This window comes from Miniopterus natalensis, chromosome 2, assembly GCF_054644295.1.
Source record: "Miniopterus natalensis isolate mMinNat1 chromosome 2, mMinNat1.hap1, whole genome shotgun sequence".
Classification (NCBI taxonomy): domain Eukaryota; kingdom Metazoa; phylum Chordata; class Mammalia; order Chiroptera; family Miniopteridae; genus Miniopterus; species Miniopterus natalensis.
This window is the reverse complement of record NC_142082.1, coordinates 120,729,773-120,748,685: the sequence shown is the minus strand read 5'-3', so window position 1 is coordinate 120,748,685 and position 18,913 is coordinate 120,729,773. Positions and strand designations below refer to the sequence as shown.

The window sequence follows — 18,913 nt, the reverse complement described above, 5'->3', positions numbered from 1 at the left end:
TCTGAAAATATTAATGTTAATTGTTTAAATAATATTAAACAATAAAAGCTTTCATAGAAAAAGCCAGATTACAAGATTTAAGATAAGAATTCCTCTTTCCTTATTTCACTTCCTTATTCTGAATTCAAATTTAAATTATATAGATGGCAGATGCCACTACAGAAATAAGCAGAACTATAATACCAGACAAACCTGAACAAGTGGAGTATTTTGAAGCTTTAGTATTTATGGTTGTTTTGCTCTTGGACTAATTAAAAATACAAAACAAAATAACCCATACAATGGAAGTTTACAGTGGGAAGCAATTTCAGAGATTTATCTTTATGGGTCATTTAGAAGAAAGTGAAGTACTGACAACATAGCAATGATTGAATGCACATCACATTATTTCTTGGAGTATGACTATATAGTCTATATGCTAATTCCTGCTCAATACAATCTTCTCTGTCTTTATTTTTCTTCTGGGGTGCTCACTGGTCTCCCTATTGACCTATATCTTCCTAGGTTTTTAATATTTCTACTTAAACAGTTCCTAAGACATCACAATCTGATTTGTCATTTTCCATTCCCAAGCCACTAGGTGTAGAAGGCCAGCTCATGCGACTAGAACCACTGTAGGTTCCCTTCATGTTACTCAATGGGTTTTCACTGCCACTCAGCAGTATGTCCTTCTCTAGGCTCCAGACTTCTAGAACTGACCCCTCAATACCTTCTCTTTTAGCTGATGACCTTGGTTTTTACTTTTCGTGAAGAGCAAGGGCATCGAATTAGCGTTCCTACCAACTCTATCCTCTCTTCCCCATGACATCTTCTTCACTCTTCTTCTTCCTCTAGGCTAATCCTACACCCCACCCCCATCTCCTCTTGTCCCCCACCTCCCCTTACCCCCACCTCACTCGTAAACACACACACACACTCTTGCCTTTTTCCTCTGGAGCTGTGCTCCGTAAATCACCCCCTTTGGAGCTTACAGTTTTTTCAATCATTCTCTCTTCTACCAACTTCTCTGTCTGTACACATGGTTAGTTCTCTCACATCCTAAAGATAGCCTCTTTCATCTTCTAACTTTGAGCTATTACATTTTTAATGAAAAATTCTGAAAGTCACTATTTTAAAATCACAGCTTCTGTTTACTGTGTCGTCAAGCTCTTGTAATCTGGCTTCCAGTTCATAAAATCTGTTCTCGTAAAAATTCCTAGTGACCTCTGAACGCCAGTACCACGAGTCTCTTATGGTCTCCATTCTCCTTAAGCTCACTGTGATGTTTGGCACTATTGATTGGTTTCTTCTTCGAACTCCTTTTCTGTGATTAACTTTGTAGTTACAGTTTTTCTCCTGAACATTCCTTCTCTCTCTTGTTTACTAGTTTGTCCCAGTTCACAACTTAGGTATTTCCTGAAAGTTCATCCATAAGCCCTATTTGAGTAGTTCACTAGGTGAACAAGTTGAAAGACCTAATATGAGAACATGCATCCTGGACTGTGAAAATAGCATAATGCATATTGGGGAGTTTATTGCATAATGCCTAAGAGTAATAAATACATACGTATGTTGGATTATATGGTGACAGACAACAGACAGGTAACACATACAGATAGGTTCATATTATACGTCATTTGGTTCTAGGACTTTATTTCTTGGGCCAACACAATATTTATAGGCCAATATTTCTTGGGCCAATACGTATTAGAGCAATAGTTTTTAATTGACTGATAGCGAAGGTCTGAACTACAGTTAAAATAAATGTTTACCCTTTTTTAGCATTTCTGCCAAAAATATTTTTTAAATCTAATACCCAAAAGAAAAGTGTATCATATTACCATATTTAGACTGCCTTTAGTATGGCATTAAAAATCACGCATTACTTGTGTTAGAAATCAGTTCTATTTTTCCATTTGTAATCACCTTACACTTTTGAATGTGTATAAAAAATTTGAGTATTTTCTATGATAACAATATTGCCACAGCTTCAATTGATGTAGGTCCATTTCTGGTTTACATTGGTCTTTAATCGTTCAGAATAAGAACCAAATGTATTATATTTGTTAAGATAGGAATCTAGGCAATAGTTAATCACACATCCTTTGCCTGAGTTATAGCAGGTAGTTATTTTGCATCAATTATATGCAAGTCACTATTCTGGGCATTAGGAATTCAAACCAGGCAAAAATCTTTGTCTGCAGAGCATACACATTTCATCTGAATGAATTAGACTAGCTTACATGATACAGTATTTGTAGCTTATACCTCTCTCTTCCTTCAGTGAATGGTGCTGTACAGAGTATACCAGTTATTAGTGTACATGCTGAATTAGACAGATGGGAAGTATTTGTATTCTGTAAAAAGGAACTGTTCAACTCATAGATAGAGAACAAACTGACAGTTACCAGATGATGGGGAGTTAGAGGAGTTAGGGGACTGGGTAAAAAGGTGAAGGGTTTAAGAAGTACAATTTGGTAGTTACAAAAGAGTCACAGGAATACAATACAGCATAGTGAATACACTCAATAATATTGTAATAACTATGTATGGTACCAGGTAGGTGGGAAATAGAATTATCAGGGGGATCACTTTGTAAATTATGTAATTGTCTGACCACTATGCTGTACGCCTGAAACTAATATAAAATAATATTGAATGTCAACTGTAAGTGAAAAATAAAAAATATATAAAAATTAAAAATAAAATAAAAATGAGCAAAGAACCTGAGCAGAAGACATACAAAGGGCCAACAGATATATACACAGGTGCTCAACATCAGTAAAGGGAAATACAAATCAAAACCACGAGATATCACATTTGTTAGGATGGTTATTATAAATAATAATAATAATATTAATGCGTTGGTAAAAACAAAAATCTGTTCGTCTTGGTCAGTGGTTAAAAACTAAGGGTGATCTTCCTCCAGGGAATTTTTGGCAATATGTGGAAACATTTCTGGTTGCCACACCTGGCAGGAAGACGTCCCACAGTCTGTCATCTAGCAATACTGCTAAACATCCTATACTGCACAGAATAGCCTCCCAACAAAGAATTATTTGCCCTGCAATGTCAGCTGTGCCAAGGATAAGAAACCCTGCTCTTGGCTAATGGACCCATGTGGCTCGGGCTCTCTTTTAGAAGAGGAACATAAACAATGTTCTGCCACAGCCTCTCTTCTCATCTGACCATATAGATCTTCCTTCACGTTCATTTCACAAATATTTTTTGTTCCATGGGTGAGCATATAACGTTCAGCTGAGATCTGTACCTTCTCTTTGTTTTCTGGGCTGTACTCAAGAGTCATTCAATGCTCACTAAAGTTTTTGAGCAAGCACTAAGGTGGTAAGTTCTGTGCCTGCTGGGCATAATTATAGAAAAAAAATTTATTTTTAAAATCTCATAAGAATCACAAGCACAGTCCACAAATTACAATTTCATTCAAGTGTGTGTATGCTCTCAGCAGCTCACAGCAGGACTAAATAGCACTCTCTGCCAGCCACCATTTTTCTAGCCACCTTCCTAAAATATCAGAAGCAACAAACCTCCCAGGGTCAGGAGACATCCTGCAGTGTTGCCTACATGGACCAGTATTTTTCCCATACAGTGGTTATGTTGCTATAAAATAGTCAATAAATTATTATTTAATTCATGAATAGGAGAAAGCCATCTTAATTATTATTAATATGATATTCAAATGGTAGAAAACTCACAGGGGTCTTGGTTGTTAGTCCAAAATTCATTTGTGTTTTCTCTTTCTTTACAATGCTATCTAAAATTTTTAGATTATAATATCATAATTTACCTACGTAACTCTATGGAGGTATATGAAGTAAGTCACTTAACGACAGTCAAGTTTCAAATGGAATTTACACCGTCACTACTTATGTAACATTAGTTTACTCATTTAACCTTTCAAGGGCTGAACTAAGTGATGCATTAAGTAAATGGGCTGATATCTGGCAGGAGAACTCTGGGTTTGAATTCCACATCACCACTTTCTGGCCGTGTGACCATCAGCAAGTCACCCCAGTATTTAGAGAGATTACAATGAGCTGAGATTACTTTGAGCACTACATTGCTGTTGTCGCCACCAGATGATTATCATGAATGTGTCTTCTAGTTCTACAGACACAACTTATTATTTATTCTAAATTTTTCCTAAGAAATGATATTCAGTATTCAGGATATTCAAATTGGTCAAGGTAGGCTTTTAAACTCTATCTTTCCCCAGTAAAATAATTATACTCTACATCTAGGACTAGAAGTATAGGAGTAGAAATTTAATGTGCACCCCAATGGTTCCAAAAGTCATCTTTCTTAACATGCACACTCTATTTTAGATTCACTGGGGAACTCCTAATACTCTAGAAATTGAATACATCTCATTGGACTATTAAAGGTTGAACATTTTCTCTAGAAACTCTCATATCTCAGAATTTTTCTTCTTTCCCGACATAAAACTGCATGAGTTCTGTTCTTACAGCAAGAACATCTTCACTGACAAACTAAAACGTCACCTAGCAAAAGGAGGTATCGAGAGCCAGGTCCTCTTCACTGTGAACTGACATTTAGGTCAGTAGCTACTGATCTTTAAGAGTGCTAGTTATACACAGGAGTGACATCATTTCCAGATTCTGTGAATTTCTAATTACCTGTGCTCCCAACTGTCAATCAGCAATACTTAAAAGAGTCACCTATTAGAACGAAAAATAACTAGGTGCTGAGGGAATGTTAAAATGAAATTAAATGCCATTTCATTTACACTTCACCTACCTACCTGCATTTCAATTTATCCCGACCATTTTTCTAGGCAGCCTGAGAGTATGATCAAGTTCCCACCTCCATCAGGCACTTGTGAAGTTGGATGTACCTTGGAGTGATTACAGTCTGATATTTTACAGAATGACCGTCCCAATTCTCAAATATCCCTTCTGTGCTGGACTTCTTTGGAGTAACCAGATATTAAGTGGGCACACTACATCTTGTTATACAGGTTTGCAAGGCTCCAACACCTTTATTGGAGATATAATCCACTCAAAAAAATAAATATTATAAATCATCACAGTACCAGCTATTTTCAAGCAGTATGGACTGAAGGTTTTTTTAAACTGTATACAGAAGAAATGGTTTACAAATAGCCATGATTATGTACCATTTCCACCTAAATGAGTAATTTATCATTAATGATTAGATATTTAATAGCTAAGTTAACTAGTCATGCTTTTTCTATAAAGTACATCTTATGTTTTCATTAATTTCCATTAGAAAACCTAAGAGATGTTATTTTTTAAAATCTTCAAAACTTTTGGTTGACAATTGGAAGGCAATCCTACAGCATGTCAGTTATTGAGGCGTTTTATCTAACATTTTAGTCCTCAAAAAGAGTTCATTTTGTTATTATACCAGTTTATGTATCACCTTTCTTCGTTTAATAAGCTCCTTCCATCTCCTTTTCCTTGAAACTACAGGATTTTCTTGGGGCTCAAGGATCCACACATATTCACATCTTATAAAACTTTTCATTTCTTTCTTTGCCTGTAATTTTCTAGTATTCCCTGGATTTTACATGTTATTTTTATTCTTCTCCTTTTATTTTTTAAATTTTTATTGAATCTATTGGGGTGACATTGGTTAATAAAATTATATATGTGTCAGGTGTACAATTCTATAATACATCATCTGTATATTGTATTGTGTGTTCCCTACCCAAAGTCAAGTCTCCTTCTGTCACCATTTATCCCCCCTTTACCTTCTACCTCTCCCTACTTCCTTTCTCTCTATAATCATGGTCTGTGTCTATAAATTGTTTTTTGCTTAATCCCTTTACCTTCTTCACCCAGCTCCCCCAACCCCCTCCTCTCTAACAGCTGTCAGTTCGTTCCATGTATTCCTCCCTCTGTTTCTGTTTTGTTTGTCTGCTTATTTTGTTCATTAATATCCACATATAAGTGAAATCATATGGAACTTGCCTTTCTTTGACTGGCTTATTTCACTTAGCAGAATAATCTCTAGTCCTTTCACTCTGTCACAAAAGATAAGGTTTCCTTTTTTACAGTGGAGTGTATTCCATTGTGTAAATGTAACACAGCTTTTTTATCCGCTCATCTAATGGGCACTTGGGCTGTTTCCAAATCTTGGCTATTATAAACAATGCTGCAGTGAACATAGGGGCGCATATATTCTTTTGAATTAGTGTTTCGGCTTCTTCAGATATATTCCCAGAAGTGGAATCCCTGGGTCATAAGGCAGTTTCACTTTTAATTTTTTGAGGTAACTCCATACTGTTTTCCACAGTGGCTGCATCAGTCTGCATTCCCACCAAGAGGGCACAAATTTTCCCTTTTCCCCACATCCTCGCTGACAGTTGTTTGTTGATTTATTGATGGAGCCATTCTGACAGGTATGAGGTGATATCTCATTGTGGTTTTGATTTGCATTCCTCTGATGATTAGTGACATTGAACATTTTTTCATATGTCTATTGGCCATCTGCATGTCTTCTCTGGAGAAGTGTCTATTCAGGTCCTCTGCCCATTTTTTAATTGGATTGTCTGTTTTGAGGGTGTTGATTTTTACAAAAGTTCTTAATGAATTTTGGATATTAACCCCTTATCAGGTGTGTCATTGGCGAATATGTTCTCTTATTCAGTAGGTTGTCTTTTATTTTTGTTGGTTTCTTTTGCTGTGCAAAAGAGACCAGACGAGGCTTCATAGAAGATTGGTAGGAGCCCTGCAAATAGCTTTCTCACTGTTCTTGCAGATTGGTTTTTCTTTTCCTGAGAGGGCAGACAGAATTCCCTTTAAAGAATGTATATTGTTGATATGGAACAACAGGGAAACTTCCCAAGACCACTAATAATCTCCTTGATATGTGAGAATATCTAATTTTGATTACCCCAAGACAGCCTGCCACAATGCCTCTGCTTAGTTATTTTAAGACTCCAGCTAATCTTTACATTTTGTCTCTTTCCCCCAATCCTTTCCATTTGTATTATTTAAAGAATATGTCATGTTTCATTATTTCCACATTTTTTTCAGTGAGATATCAAGACCCATTGGGAAAGAGAGATATTTTTTTTTAAAAGTACCCTACATACACAACAACATTTTACTCCTTTCCACTGTAAATAATTTATTCACACCATATTGGTGTTTTGTAACTTACATTTTATTGTGCTGTTTTTTAAAAGAATTTCCTTTTCCATTTCCCTTATTCATCCAGAGATTTTTATAAAATTGTATAGCATACAATATAGTGAAAAGCTAAAATACCAGAAAATATTTTTAGAATGAAGACATTCTACAAATGACAGATTTCTTTCCATTTTAGGCCTTATGAAAAATGGATTTGGAACTTATAAAAAATGTAACTGGAACATCTGAGTGCACGATTTTTTTATTGGATTTTAGGATTCAGATCTATGATTTAAAGAGATTTTTTTTCCTGAAAGTAGCCATGCAAGTTGATTTTTAAGGAGAAAGAAAGGGTATAATTTGGATTTCAAACCCTTTTCTAAGGACTTATATTCTTTTCATTGATGTTGGCTTTTTTTATTCTGGTTGCATCCTCATAAAGTAAGGAAAGCATGCCTTATCACAACTTCACAACTTTTTTACAAGGGCTGATCTCGGACAAAGCTGTAATTAAGACCTCATTCTCCTTTGTTTCATTTTGCCTTTTTCGTTTCACATCTCCTATTATAGATGCAGTGTGGCTTTCTAGCTAACACTCTTTTCTCTGTCTTACAGGAAGGATCTTATTATCTTATAGTTACATCATCACTCAGAAAGAGAATTTGTTTTTCCCCACAAAAAGTAAAGAAAAATAGTAATAAACCCAAATGAATGAATCACTCACTAACCGTTGACCTTTGAGTAAAAATCCAGTGAATGTGGGATAGAGGTATAGAAGACAGAAATGGAAATTTTTCAGGTCTATGAAAACGCATAGAGGACTAGGGTGGATCCCATTTGATTATTATGAAATCCAAAAATCTGAGTAATAAATCATTCACCAGCTTTTAAAACCTTGATTCTCAAACTCTGAAAGTAGTCCTCTCTCAGACTTGTTACTTCTATGATGGTTGCATCAATTTCCACTAGTTTTTAGTTTAGATAATGGAGTAAAAACCTAACTGAATAAAAGAATGACCAAATTAGAATAAAAATTCCAAGTCTAATCTGATTTGCTGCTTTCTAGCTTTCTGATCTTGGAAGCAACTGAACGTTATTTTCCCCCTCTAAAATTAGTAAGCTAAAGTGTATTTTTTAAAATGGTTCTATAATAGTCTTCTTTGGTTTAAATTAGGACTTTACCACTTTACTAGCTATGCAGTCTTACACAAGCTATTTAATTTGTCCACACACTACTTTTCTCATCTATAAAATGGGGATCGTTATAGTACCTATTTTGGAAGGAATTATAGCAAATGAGGTAAATGCTTAGTTAGATTCTAATAATTTTTAGATATATTTGATTCAAGAACTATGTTCAAGTTATCACAGACACATGAAACAGCTGGCAGAACTGAAAAATGTAAACAATGTAATTTTAAATATTTGTATAATAGCTTATTATGTGCCAAACATTGCGTTAAGCCCTTCATTTATAAATCACATTTAATCCTCTCAATAACACAGTGTAGAAGATACAATTATCCTTGGTCTACCCATGAGAAAACTAAAGCTTAGTTAATCACATAGTCACACAAAAGTACTTAGGTGGTGGTAAGCAGTTTTTTCTCCAGAATATCTACTCTTTTAATCACTGTGCTATACATATTGCCTTCCATGCTAGAGTCATCTGCCTTCAGCGTAGATGAATAATATTTAATTAAATATAGCTCTAGATCTTAATAAAAATCAACCTATCCATCTCAGATCATTTTTGTGATCCATGTCAGATTTACATTAATTCTTTTTCAAACTTGCCAATAAACTTTGAGCATGATAGCTATACATTTTTTGAGCATGCAAACCCGTAATGTCAGAGTGAGTTTTCACACCACTACTTGTTATTCAACCCCATTCTTTTCTTTCAAAATCATACACGAAGGATCAAGTTTCTTGGGAAGGTCAGAGACTTGTTTAGAGGAAGCCTTGAATTCACCTAAAACTAGATAAAATTAGTGATGAAAAGCCTGTAAGAGCCCCATAGAAGAAACTACTACATTATGTACACACTCATACCCCTTCCATTTCAAATGTAAGAAGTCAGAGTTTTAACACCATTGTTTTCCACATATTACATTTGGGATTTATGACATTTGAAATTAATATATTTCAATTACCCAGATCTCAAGGTGCAACGCTTCACTGCACTGAGGAAAAACATCTGTGTTTCATTCTCTAGGTTAATTCGCTTCCTTCAGAGAAATTATTTTCAGCTATTTTAGAGTATATGTCCTTCATTTGGGGAGCAGTTTAAATTCATGTACTCATGGTCATCATTCACTAATATATCATGGATTGATGGACTTAAAAAGCCTAGGTTTTCATTAGTTCTGTTTGCAAAGCTAATTTTTTTAGTATTTGATTATTTCACTTCCAGTTGCTCCTTTTTCCAGGACACTGCATCCCACAATCATTCTTTTGTTAGAGTAATCTATTATGTTTCTATCTACAAAGATGTCTGTATGTCCATACTAATGAGAGCAGGTACTTATGAAAGCAAAAACTTGTTCACGTTTCTTGTGCTAATTATGCACAGAAAGTTCTCCAATGAGATCATTAGAATGTGTGTCTTGGAACAGAGTAGGTCAGGAGCTTAGTTGCTTGTATAACACATATATTATTGGCTACTAATTTGCACTGAATATATGTAAACTCTTCACTACATTCCTCAAGTATCCTATTATTTGTTTATTCTTTCACTGTTATCATTGCTAAATTCAATTTAGTTATAGGGTCTATCAACACAAAATCACTGTTCTTTACCAAAAGCCAAAGATGAAAATAAGGAATGACTTGATGATACATATGGATGTAAATATATAGATATATTCCTGATCTCTTAGTCCACATACATAATAAACTTGTCTCTTATTAAATTTTACTAATTAAGGAACAGGTGTAAAAAAATCTATTTTGCTCCTCAAATTACAAAATTTCTGCATGAAATTTTCTATGATATAGTAGATTCTAGTACACAAGAAGCCTTGGGAATAAAGAATTCCTTGTAATAATGATTTCTACTAATCAGTAGGAATATTGTGGCTGTGGAAGTCCCCTTGAGGAATGAGGGGTCCCAGCCCCAAGTCAAGCCTCACCAGCCCAGGGTTCCAGTGTCAGGAAGAGAAGTCCCCATAACTTCTGGCTGTGAAAACCAGCAGGGATTGTGACCAAGTGAGAGAGGGCTGCTGGAAACACAGGCATTTCTCTGTAAGGGCTCACATATGAACTTATTTGGACTCACTCTCTGAGTTCCAGTGATGGCACAGTAGCTGAAAAAGCACTAGAAATGTATCACGAAGAACTGAATTGTCTGGCTTCAGTGCAAGGGCCTTCTCCCAGACAGAAGTACTGGCAGAAACCATTGTTCCTTTGCTGAGCCCTTCCTTCACAGAGCTGAGTAGGTGACAACATATCTGAGCTTCCATCAATCTGGCTAACACTGCCCCACGTGATGATTCCCTGAGACCATGCGCACCCAGCTTGCAGGCCCACTCCAGCCCTTTCCAGTCATTTTTCTACACAAATGGCCTATCTTGGCTCATGCTACAGACTTTCCTGAAATCTCTCAAAAGTTCACAAACCCCAAATAACCAGCATCTGGCCTTGGCACGCCCCATACCTCTTGCTCAGTAGCTCCAGGCCCAGCACTAGTGGCAGCCAGCCAACCTTGGTTTGCAGCTTGGCCTCTCTGGGTAACTCCAAGCCCAGTACAAGTGCAGCCACCATGAGATTGCTCTGTAGCTCATGTCAGGTGCCCCCAGGCAGGGCACAGGAGACAGCTGACCCTGGCCTGCACCTCCTGAGAGACCCCACAGACAGTGCACCTAGTGGACAGCTTCAGACCATGCAGAAGCACCACCCAAATACTTCCAAGACTGACACATTCAATAGGAGGACCCAGTGGGCACCAGAGCCCTGCTGAAATGAGTCCTGCTCTGTGAGGTCAGCCCCTGCATAGCAGATCCTCTGCTGTGGTCACTGCCAGTCTTTGTAGCCCATCATCCTGGGGGTAAATCCCTCCCATTCCATCAAGGCTCAACTACAACAGAATGGTGTACACAATCCACCCGGGTGGGTAGTGCTAGAGCACCCAGCTTGTGTGACCAGGGAGGCTGCACCACTGGGTCCTAGACTTACTACATAAGGCCACTCTACCAAGACCAGGAGACATCTCAGCTCTACATAATACATAGAAACAAAGGGAGGCAGCCAAAATGAGGAGACAAAGAAACAGGTCCCAAATGAAAGAACAGAACAAAACTACAGAAAAAGAACTAAACAAAATAGAAACAGGCAACCTACCAGATGCCAAGTTCAAAACAGTGGTTATAAGGATGCTAAATGAACTTAGGGGAAGAGTAGAGAAACTTAGTGAGAACTTCAACCAAGAGAGAGGAAACAATAATGGAGCTAGGAAACATAAAAAAGAACCAGTCAGAAATGAAGAATACACTAACTGAAATGAAGAATACATTACAGAGAATCAATAAGAGAGTAAATGAAGCAGAGCATTAAACCAGCAATTTAGAAGATAAGGAAGCAGAAAACACCCAATCAGACCATTAAAGAGAATCCAAGAAATTGAGTATAATTTAAGGAGCCTCTGGGACAACTTCAAGCATATCAACATTTGTATCATGGGATGCCAGAAGGAGAAGAGAGAGAGCAAAGAATTGAATTTCAGTAATGACTGAAAACTTCTCTAACCTAGTGAAGGAAATAGACTTACAAGTCCAGGAAGCACAGAGAGTCCCAAATAAGATGAACCCGAAGAGGCCCACAGCAAAACACATCATAGTTAAAATGCCAAAGTTTAAAGACAAAGAATCTTCAAAGTAACAAGAGAAAAACAGTTACTCACAAGGGAGCTCCCATACGACTGTCAGCTAATTTCTCAACAGAAACTTTGCAGGTCACAAGGGATTGGCACAAAATATTCAAAGTGATGAAAAGCAAGGACCTACAACCAAGATTACTCTACCCAGCAAAGCTATCATTTAGAATCGAAGGACAAAAAAGAGCTTCCCAGGTAAGAAAAAGCTATAGGAGTTCATCACCACCAAACCAGTATTGCAAGAAGTGTTAAACAGTCTTCTTGAAGAAGAAGAAGGAAATTATAAATAATAAAAATGGCAATAAATACATATCAATCATCCATATGTTCATTGCAGCATTATTTACAATTGTTGTGAGGACAACAACTTGTGAGGTACTTGTTGATCCAGCATGGAAGATGGGACATATGCCTGAATGACCACAACTTAAGATATAAACTGATGACTCTCATAAGCAAGGCACAGAGATATGTAACAATAGCTATACAGAAGAAAAAAAATTACTGTCTACCTGAAGAATTTTTTTAAAAAGCTCCAATAAAAGGTAACATTAGGGTTCGATCTAAGGGGAAAAGGATATTTCTAATTTTACTCCACACCCTATGACTTCTTCTTCCCTTTAATTGTGTATTAGTAGCAGTATTCTTGAGTTAAACAATGTAAAGGTGATGCCTTGGCAGATGTGAAATGAAGGTAAGGATGCAAGAAAAATAGAAAGAGGTAGAATGACAGCAATTACCTGAAGCACTTAGGGACTATGAGTGAGATAGAAAAGTAGTGTGTGGTTTTGTGAAAAAGAGATTATGAAAGGTGAAAAGAACCAAGATTTTATTCCTAAAGAGTTAAAAATAAAAGGGTGGGGGAGTAAGAAAGTTACTGCTTAGTGCTCCCTTAATACAACCACCCACTGACACCATCAAGGTAGTCTAGTTTATTTGTTGCCTGAGTTGACCTAACTAGTGTCAGAGGGGAATGGGTCTTCAGATGATATGCATAGGATATTTGAAGCTCAGACACTCACCACTCAAGAAATAGTTATGAGGATGAAGTAAGAAGTGCTCATCTGTTGATAGTCTGGAAAACACAGCTGTTTTGATGGTGGCAAGATGGTCTTTCCCTGACAGCCATGCTGCGTCATCTTGCTTGTAAATGAAATATTTTGTGAAATCATTCTGGCTTGCACAGGCGCCAGGCTATTGACTCTCTCACCATTCCTGGAAGGGCAGTGTAAATGTGCCCAACATCAGCCCCCCGTGTGTAAGAACTGATTAGCATGAATATATTCACTATTTATCACTTGTTCAAATATCAAAACTGGTTCTAATAGAACCAAAGTAAGCATTTTTTTCTCCTTTCTTTCCACTAAGTTGATATCAATGTCTATGCTTCTCATAAATGGATTCTCTAGAATCAAGTGATTCTTTTCAAAACTGTGTCCCCTCAAACTGGCAAGTCATATCTGAACTAAGGTCAGTTCTATTAAAGTGAGCATACATTCCAGTCTACACAATGCCATAGTCAGTAGACTACCATTTGGGCCCCAAACAATTTAATAGCCTGAAACAGTTGCTATAACTTTCCAACAAACTTCAGGAAAAACACAAAGGGTAATAAAATAAGTCCAAAAAATGACTTTTTAAACATCTTCATACCAGAAATTGGTCTCAACCTAAGGGGATGCAATGATACCACTACCAGACTCTCTAAAAGTTTACAATCTAGCATAAGAAAAATATGTGCCAACAATAGAGTGGTACCTCAGTTTTCAAACGTCTCCGTTGATGAACGTTTCGATTTACCAGTGCCCTAAACCCAGAAGTAAACGCTTCAGTTTTCAAACACGTCTCAGAAGCCAAACATGCCCCACGGCTTCCGCTAAGGGCCAGATCCTGAGGCCCAGCTGTCAGCTGTTGACCCCTCGGTTTTCGAACCTTTCAGAGCTTAGACGGGCTTCCAGAAGGGGTTACATTCAAAAATCGAGGGACCACTGTATCACGCTATGCTGAAGGACATAAGAGGCGTACTAGGAAAATAAATTTTGACTGAGCTGGCTCAGAGAAGAAAGAAGCAGTTGACATAGAACTTGAAGCATTAAAAAGATTAGAATAGTGAAGAATTAGGTAGAGCAGAGTTTGGATAGGTTGTTTGCCAGAACTGGGGGAAACTGAACTGGGGTAATTGGTGAATTACTTAATAGAGTAGAAATTCACTGGCGAATTTACATTAAGAATTTACTTTAAATTCTCTTTAAAGTAGTTAAAGAATCTACTTTAAATTACTTATTTCCATATTTTCATTTTTTACTATTATTAAGATCCATCAAGACATCATGACCAAAATATATCTTATTTTCTGTAATACACGAAAAAATGAATGATGCTAACTTTAAATAATTTTCTTATTCATTTCTTCATCAAATTTTACAATTCTGCTTTTTCTGATTCATTTTATTTTTGTTTTATTTTTTCGTACATCTTATATTTTTAATCCCACTATGCTCTAATAAAAATTATCATAGGGCATTTTGGAATTATCAAATCCCTCAGATTAGTTTTAAAATGGAAACTTTGGTAAAAATGTAATCAGCTATAAAATTCATACTCTTTATTATAGTAATCATTTAACTTTGCTCAACTCTAAATTTCAAGTCCCTACTGAGCCCTGAAACTTGTTTAAATTCATTCAAAATAGAAGTATTTTTTGCAGGGTGAGCATCTGAACCAAAAATTATCTGTAGTCTAAATAACCTTTGAAAGTAAACCTGCCATAAAACTCAGTAGGCTCATTTTCCCTGTCTCTCAGTAACCCTAGCGCAGCATTGAAAGAGGTAAAGATTTTTGGTGTTCGATCTAAATGAAATAATCCCCTTGAGTTAGAAGCCATGTTGTATAAAAATTTAATTGTCATTGTTATTGTTTTTATTATTTTCCTGAGTGGATATATTTTAATGCTGCCTACGTTTAAACATAAAGCAACTGCAGTGGTTCTCAAAGATAAGCATACATCAGGATCACCTGGAAGGCTTGTTAAACGAGACAGCAGATTCCACCCTCAGGTCTGGATTAAGGCTTGAGAATTTGCATTTCCAGCAAGTTGACACATGCTGATGATGCTGCTCCAGGGACCTCGTTTTGAAAATGACTGCGTGTGTGTGAGTGAGTGTGTGTGTATGTATCTGTGTTTATATATACATACACACGTTTATACATATATAAACACATATACACATATATAAATATCCAGTTTTAAAAGAAAATTCTTGGTTATAAAGAGTGTTTTTATAAAGATAGCCGTGTGGCTGTGCGTCATTCAGCCATCTTTAATCTATCAGTCCTTTCTTAGTTTTTCAGTTGTGTTTATAATCTTTTCTGTCCCATAGAGCTGCTTTGATGTGCAAAGCTGGCAAAACCAATTCTCAGCCACAGGGAGGCTTTAAATGCTGAAGTCAAACTGTCAATAGAATCCTGCGTGGGCGGATTTAATGCCAGGAAGATAGATATACAATTGGCATTTCAATAAGCTACTTTGCTAAGCTTTAATAACACAAATTCTGTTAATCTTGGACTCCTGATTAAAACACAAATAAGTGAGAAAACCACTATTGTTAACAAAGCTCATTTTGCATATTTATTGCTTCCCTTTTACTTTGTAAGGGCATGACAGACTGTGTAATGAAATGTATTCTATATTTGCTAGTCTTTGATGTTGCCTTTTCCACATGTTATATTAAATGTAGACACCCAATGTGACTCTAATAGCTTACCTTCATTGGCAGAAAATGTAAACAATTCTAAAAAGTGCCGTCTTTCTGCCATTTCTTAACTTTTTAATGTTTCCCCATGTTGTTTATAATCAGAGTCCAAAATTTTTAACTTGCTTTTTTACTCCACCAAAATGAAAATCATATCTACATTTATTTAACTATTTATTTCTTTTAAATGCTTTATTTTGTGGGTTAAATAGTACTTCCCACCTCCCAACTGTTTTAATTCAAAATTATCCCTCACACAGTCATATATCCAAAGTAAAGAGATGACCCTGAAAAAAGATAACACAATATAAACAAGCTAGGGGTGCAGAGTGTGAGAATATAGAACTTCAGAAACATGGGGCTTGTTTACCAACCAAGAAGATGATCAGGCTTTGGGGCTGATTGTGGGGAGGCAAGAGGATGCCCAAAGCAAGATAAGGAAAGACTGAGAGTAAAGGTGTAGGTATAACAGATTAAAATATCCCAAATTCACAATTTCATCACACGATCTACTTCTTTTGCAGTCCAACTTAGGAGGAACTAGGGTAGATAATATATAAATATAAAAATACAAAATATAAAAATCAAACTACCTACCTTTCCCCCCTTTATAAAGTTATGTAAAGTTCTGGGAAGACAAGGTTGAAACTACATCTCTCTCTTTCATTGCTATAACTATGGATTTCTTATACAGAACTGCCTCCTGTGGCATGAATAATCTAAAACTGCTTACAGTGTTTGTATTTGAAGACTATACATTCTATTCATTCATTCAACAAATATTAAGCAATTGCTATGTGCCAAGTGTTAGGTGAGGAAATACAGTTGTCAACACACATCCCTTGCTCAGCCTGGTGGTTAAAACATTCTAATAACTCATAGCAATAACATGCATTGACTATGGAAAAAGGAGAAGCACATGGATACAATGTATCAAAGAGTCCTAGTCCTAATGATATGTCTGGGTGCTCCTGCAAATTTTGAGGAACCCTAATTTAGAATTTATATGTAAAAAAAACTCAGTCTCGTCTATGTATCTTTTCCTTTAGCAACAACTACAGAGAAGAAATGTGTTCTTTTAACCTTTGAAGAGGTTATTTTCCCTTTGAGTAGAGGGGGGAAAGCTTCAGATCAGAACTAATTGTTCTGTGATTGATTAATACTTCCCCTCCTGTTGCTGCATGCAGCCGGGATGACATGCATTGTACACACAACAGGAGGTAAGAGAGTCAATCAATTAGGGAAACAATTAGTTCCAGATTCTATAATTTATTTGAGCTTGTAGATGAAATTGCCTGAAAATATTAAGAACATTAAAGATCAGTGGTGAAACCTAAAGAAATAAATGTATATTCATATTTTAGAGGCGGATGCTTAGTTGACACTGCTCTTCTGCAGATAGGCAATGCTAATGTGATAACAATTAGTTTGGCAGCAATTAATAAATAGACTGTCAAAACCAGTCAAGTTGTGTTCATGGTTTTGGAAGGCTGCTGATTTTAGCTTTGACATGATGTGGCTGAAGTGTTCCTGAAAAGCTCAACATTATTAATTTAGAGAATGCAGTTCTGTGAGTCCCTTTCTATGGGTCTTAGGTTGGAAATTTTTGAAACCAGACATTCAGTACTACCTGGAGTCTTTTTAATTTATCTGGGGGAGGGGGGGTCCATACTTAATTTATACTTGCATTTAGAAAAATGCAATATGTAGATATATTTGAAGATTTATGAGATCAATGAACCTACAACCAAGAAAACATGAGTTAATTTGAAGTAATAGAATTTGCTGGGATCCTCTGGTCACATGGAATCCTAGATTTGGTTTGTGCTGCAGTATTACAGTATAAAATACAGGTAGGGCTACGAAATCTAGGTGGACCAAGGGTAATGGCCTAGCTCTAGGTAAACTCAAAGTCATATTCCATGCAGAATAATCAGGAAGTTTAAGCCTGGCAAGATATTGAGATTCCTGGGGTCCAGGAAGTGAGAAAGCAGAAAGAAAGAAAGAAAAATAGTCAAGAACATTTAAAACAGTGAAAAAAGCAAAATGTTCATGAACTTGAATACAAATTCTATTTCTTTTAAAGCAAGATATAAGGAGTTTTAAGCTCACAGATTAGCCTATTCTTATTTAGTAATGATCAAAGCTACTTCAGCCCAGAAGGTAAATCCCCACTCAGTTTCACATATCTACTAGTTTGTCCAGACTTCAGTAAAGGAATAAATAAAATACTAATCTTAACATATGTGTCTGTATAATAATTAAAACCCAAACACATTTTGAGAGTAATTGCTATAGAGTTACTCAAATTTAACCTCTCAGAGAAAATTTACATCTTTTAAAAGGTAGCACTGTTACTTTGATGAATAAATAATTTAACACTATAAAAGTCTCTGATGGCTACAAATGAGGCAGCTAAAAAATAAGGAAAATAAAATATCATCAATATCCCCCTGAAAAATAAGGTAATACTAACAGAGAAAATTATTTCTAAATATTAAATCTATTTCTAGACCAAAACAGAAAGAATTCATCTCATTTCACACGTTTTCTTAACCTTTAAATAAAAACCTTGTAGAAATTTGTTACAAAGTTCCATTTTGTAATTTAATTCTAGGAATTAACTATGAGGAAAAGCAAATGGATATTCTTAGCTCCTTGTCTGTTGAATTTTAGTACTTAGATCAAGTTTGGTGCTGTAATTAATTTTACTAATCCCTTTAGTTAATGAATAAGTAAATGAGAACCAGGAGGGAAAATCCATCAATAGCAAGAACAGTGGGATAAGATTATTAATTCAGAAGTGACCCCCACCATCAAAGTGATCTTTCAGCACTGCTTTGCGACCTTGTTAATTTTATAATTTCTGTTGTATTGCTCTTCATAGAGTAAAACATCTCACAGTTCATCTCTACAGTACTTTTGTTTCTAAACTCTCTAAAGGACATTGATTTGGCAGTAGGCAAATATTTGAATATAAATTGATTTTATGCAATACACAGAAAACAAGTATTTTATTGATATAAATGGTTCCTTTGTGCAATTACACTAAGAATTATTTTGAAACAGCATGCTCCCTCTCTGGACAGTATTATAATTTCATGCCTAAATCAGTTGAACATTAATTTTTATATGATTTTTTTGGCTTATAAGTAGCATAAATATCTATGGTT

General features: G+C 35.9%; 1 protein-coding gene across 2 annotated transcripts in view; it reads left to right on the top strand.

Moving 5' to 3' along the window:
- SYT1 (synaptotagmin 1) overlaps window positions 1–18,913 on the top strand; it is a 328,980-nt gene that overhangs the window by 104,234 nt on the left and 205,833 nt on the right. The window contains exon 1 of one of the 2 annotated variants that reach the window (XM_087814523.1): window positions 4,743–4,975. The exons of the other annotated variant lie outside the window; for it this stretch is intronic. Within the exon in view, the coding sequence (XP_087670649.1) occupies window positions 4,885–4,975 (91 nt within the window). The 5' untranslated portion in view covers window positions 4,743–4,884. Of the gene's footprint in view, window positions 1–4,742; window positions 4,976–18,913 lie in introns of those variants that run through there. 2 annotated transcript variants of the gene reach the window in all.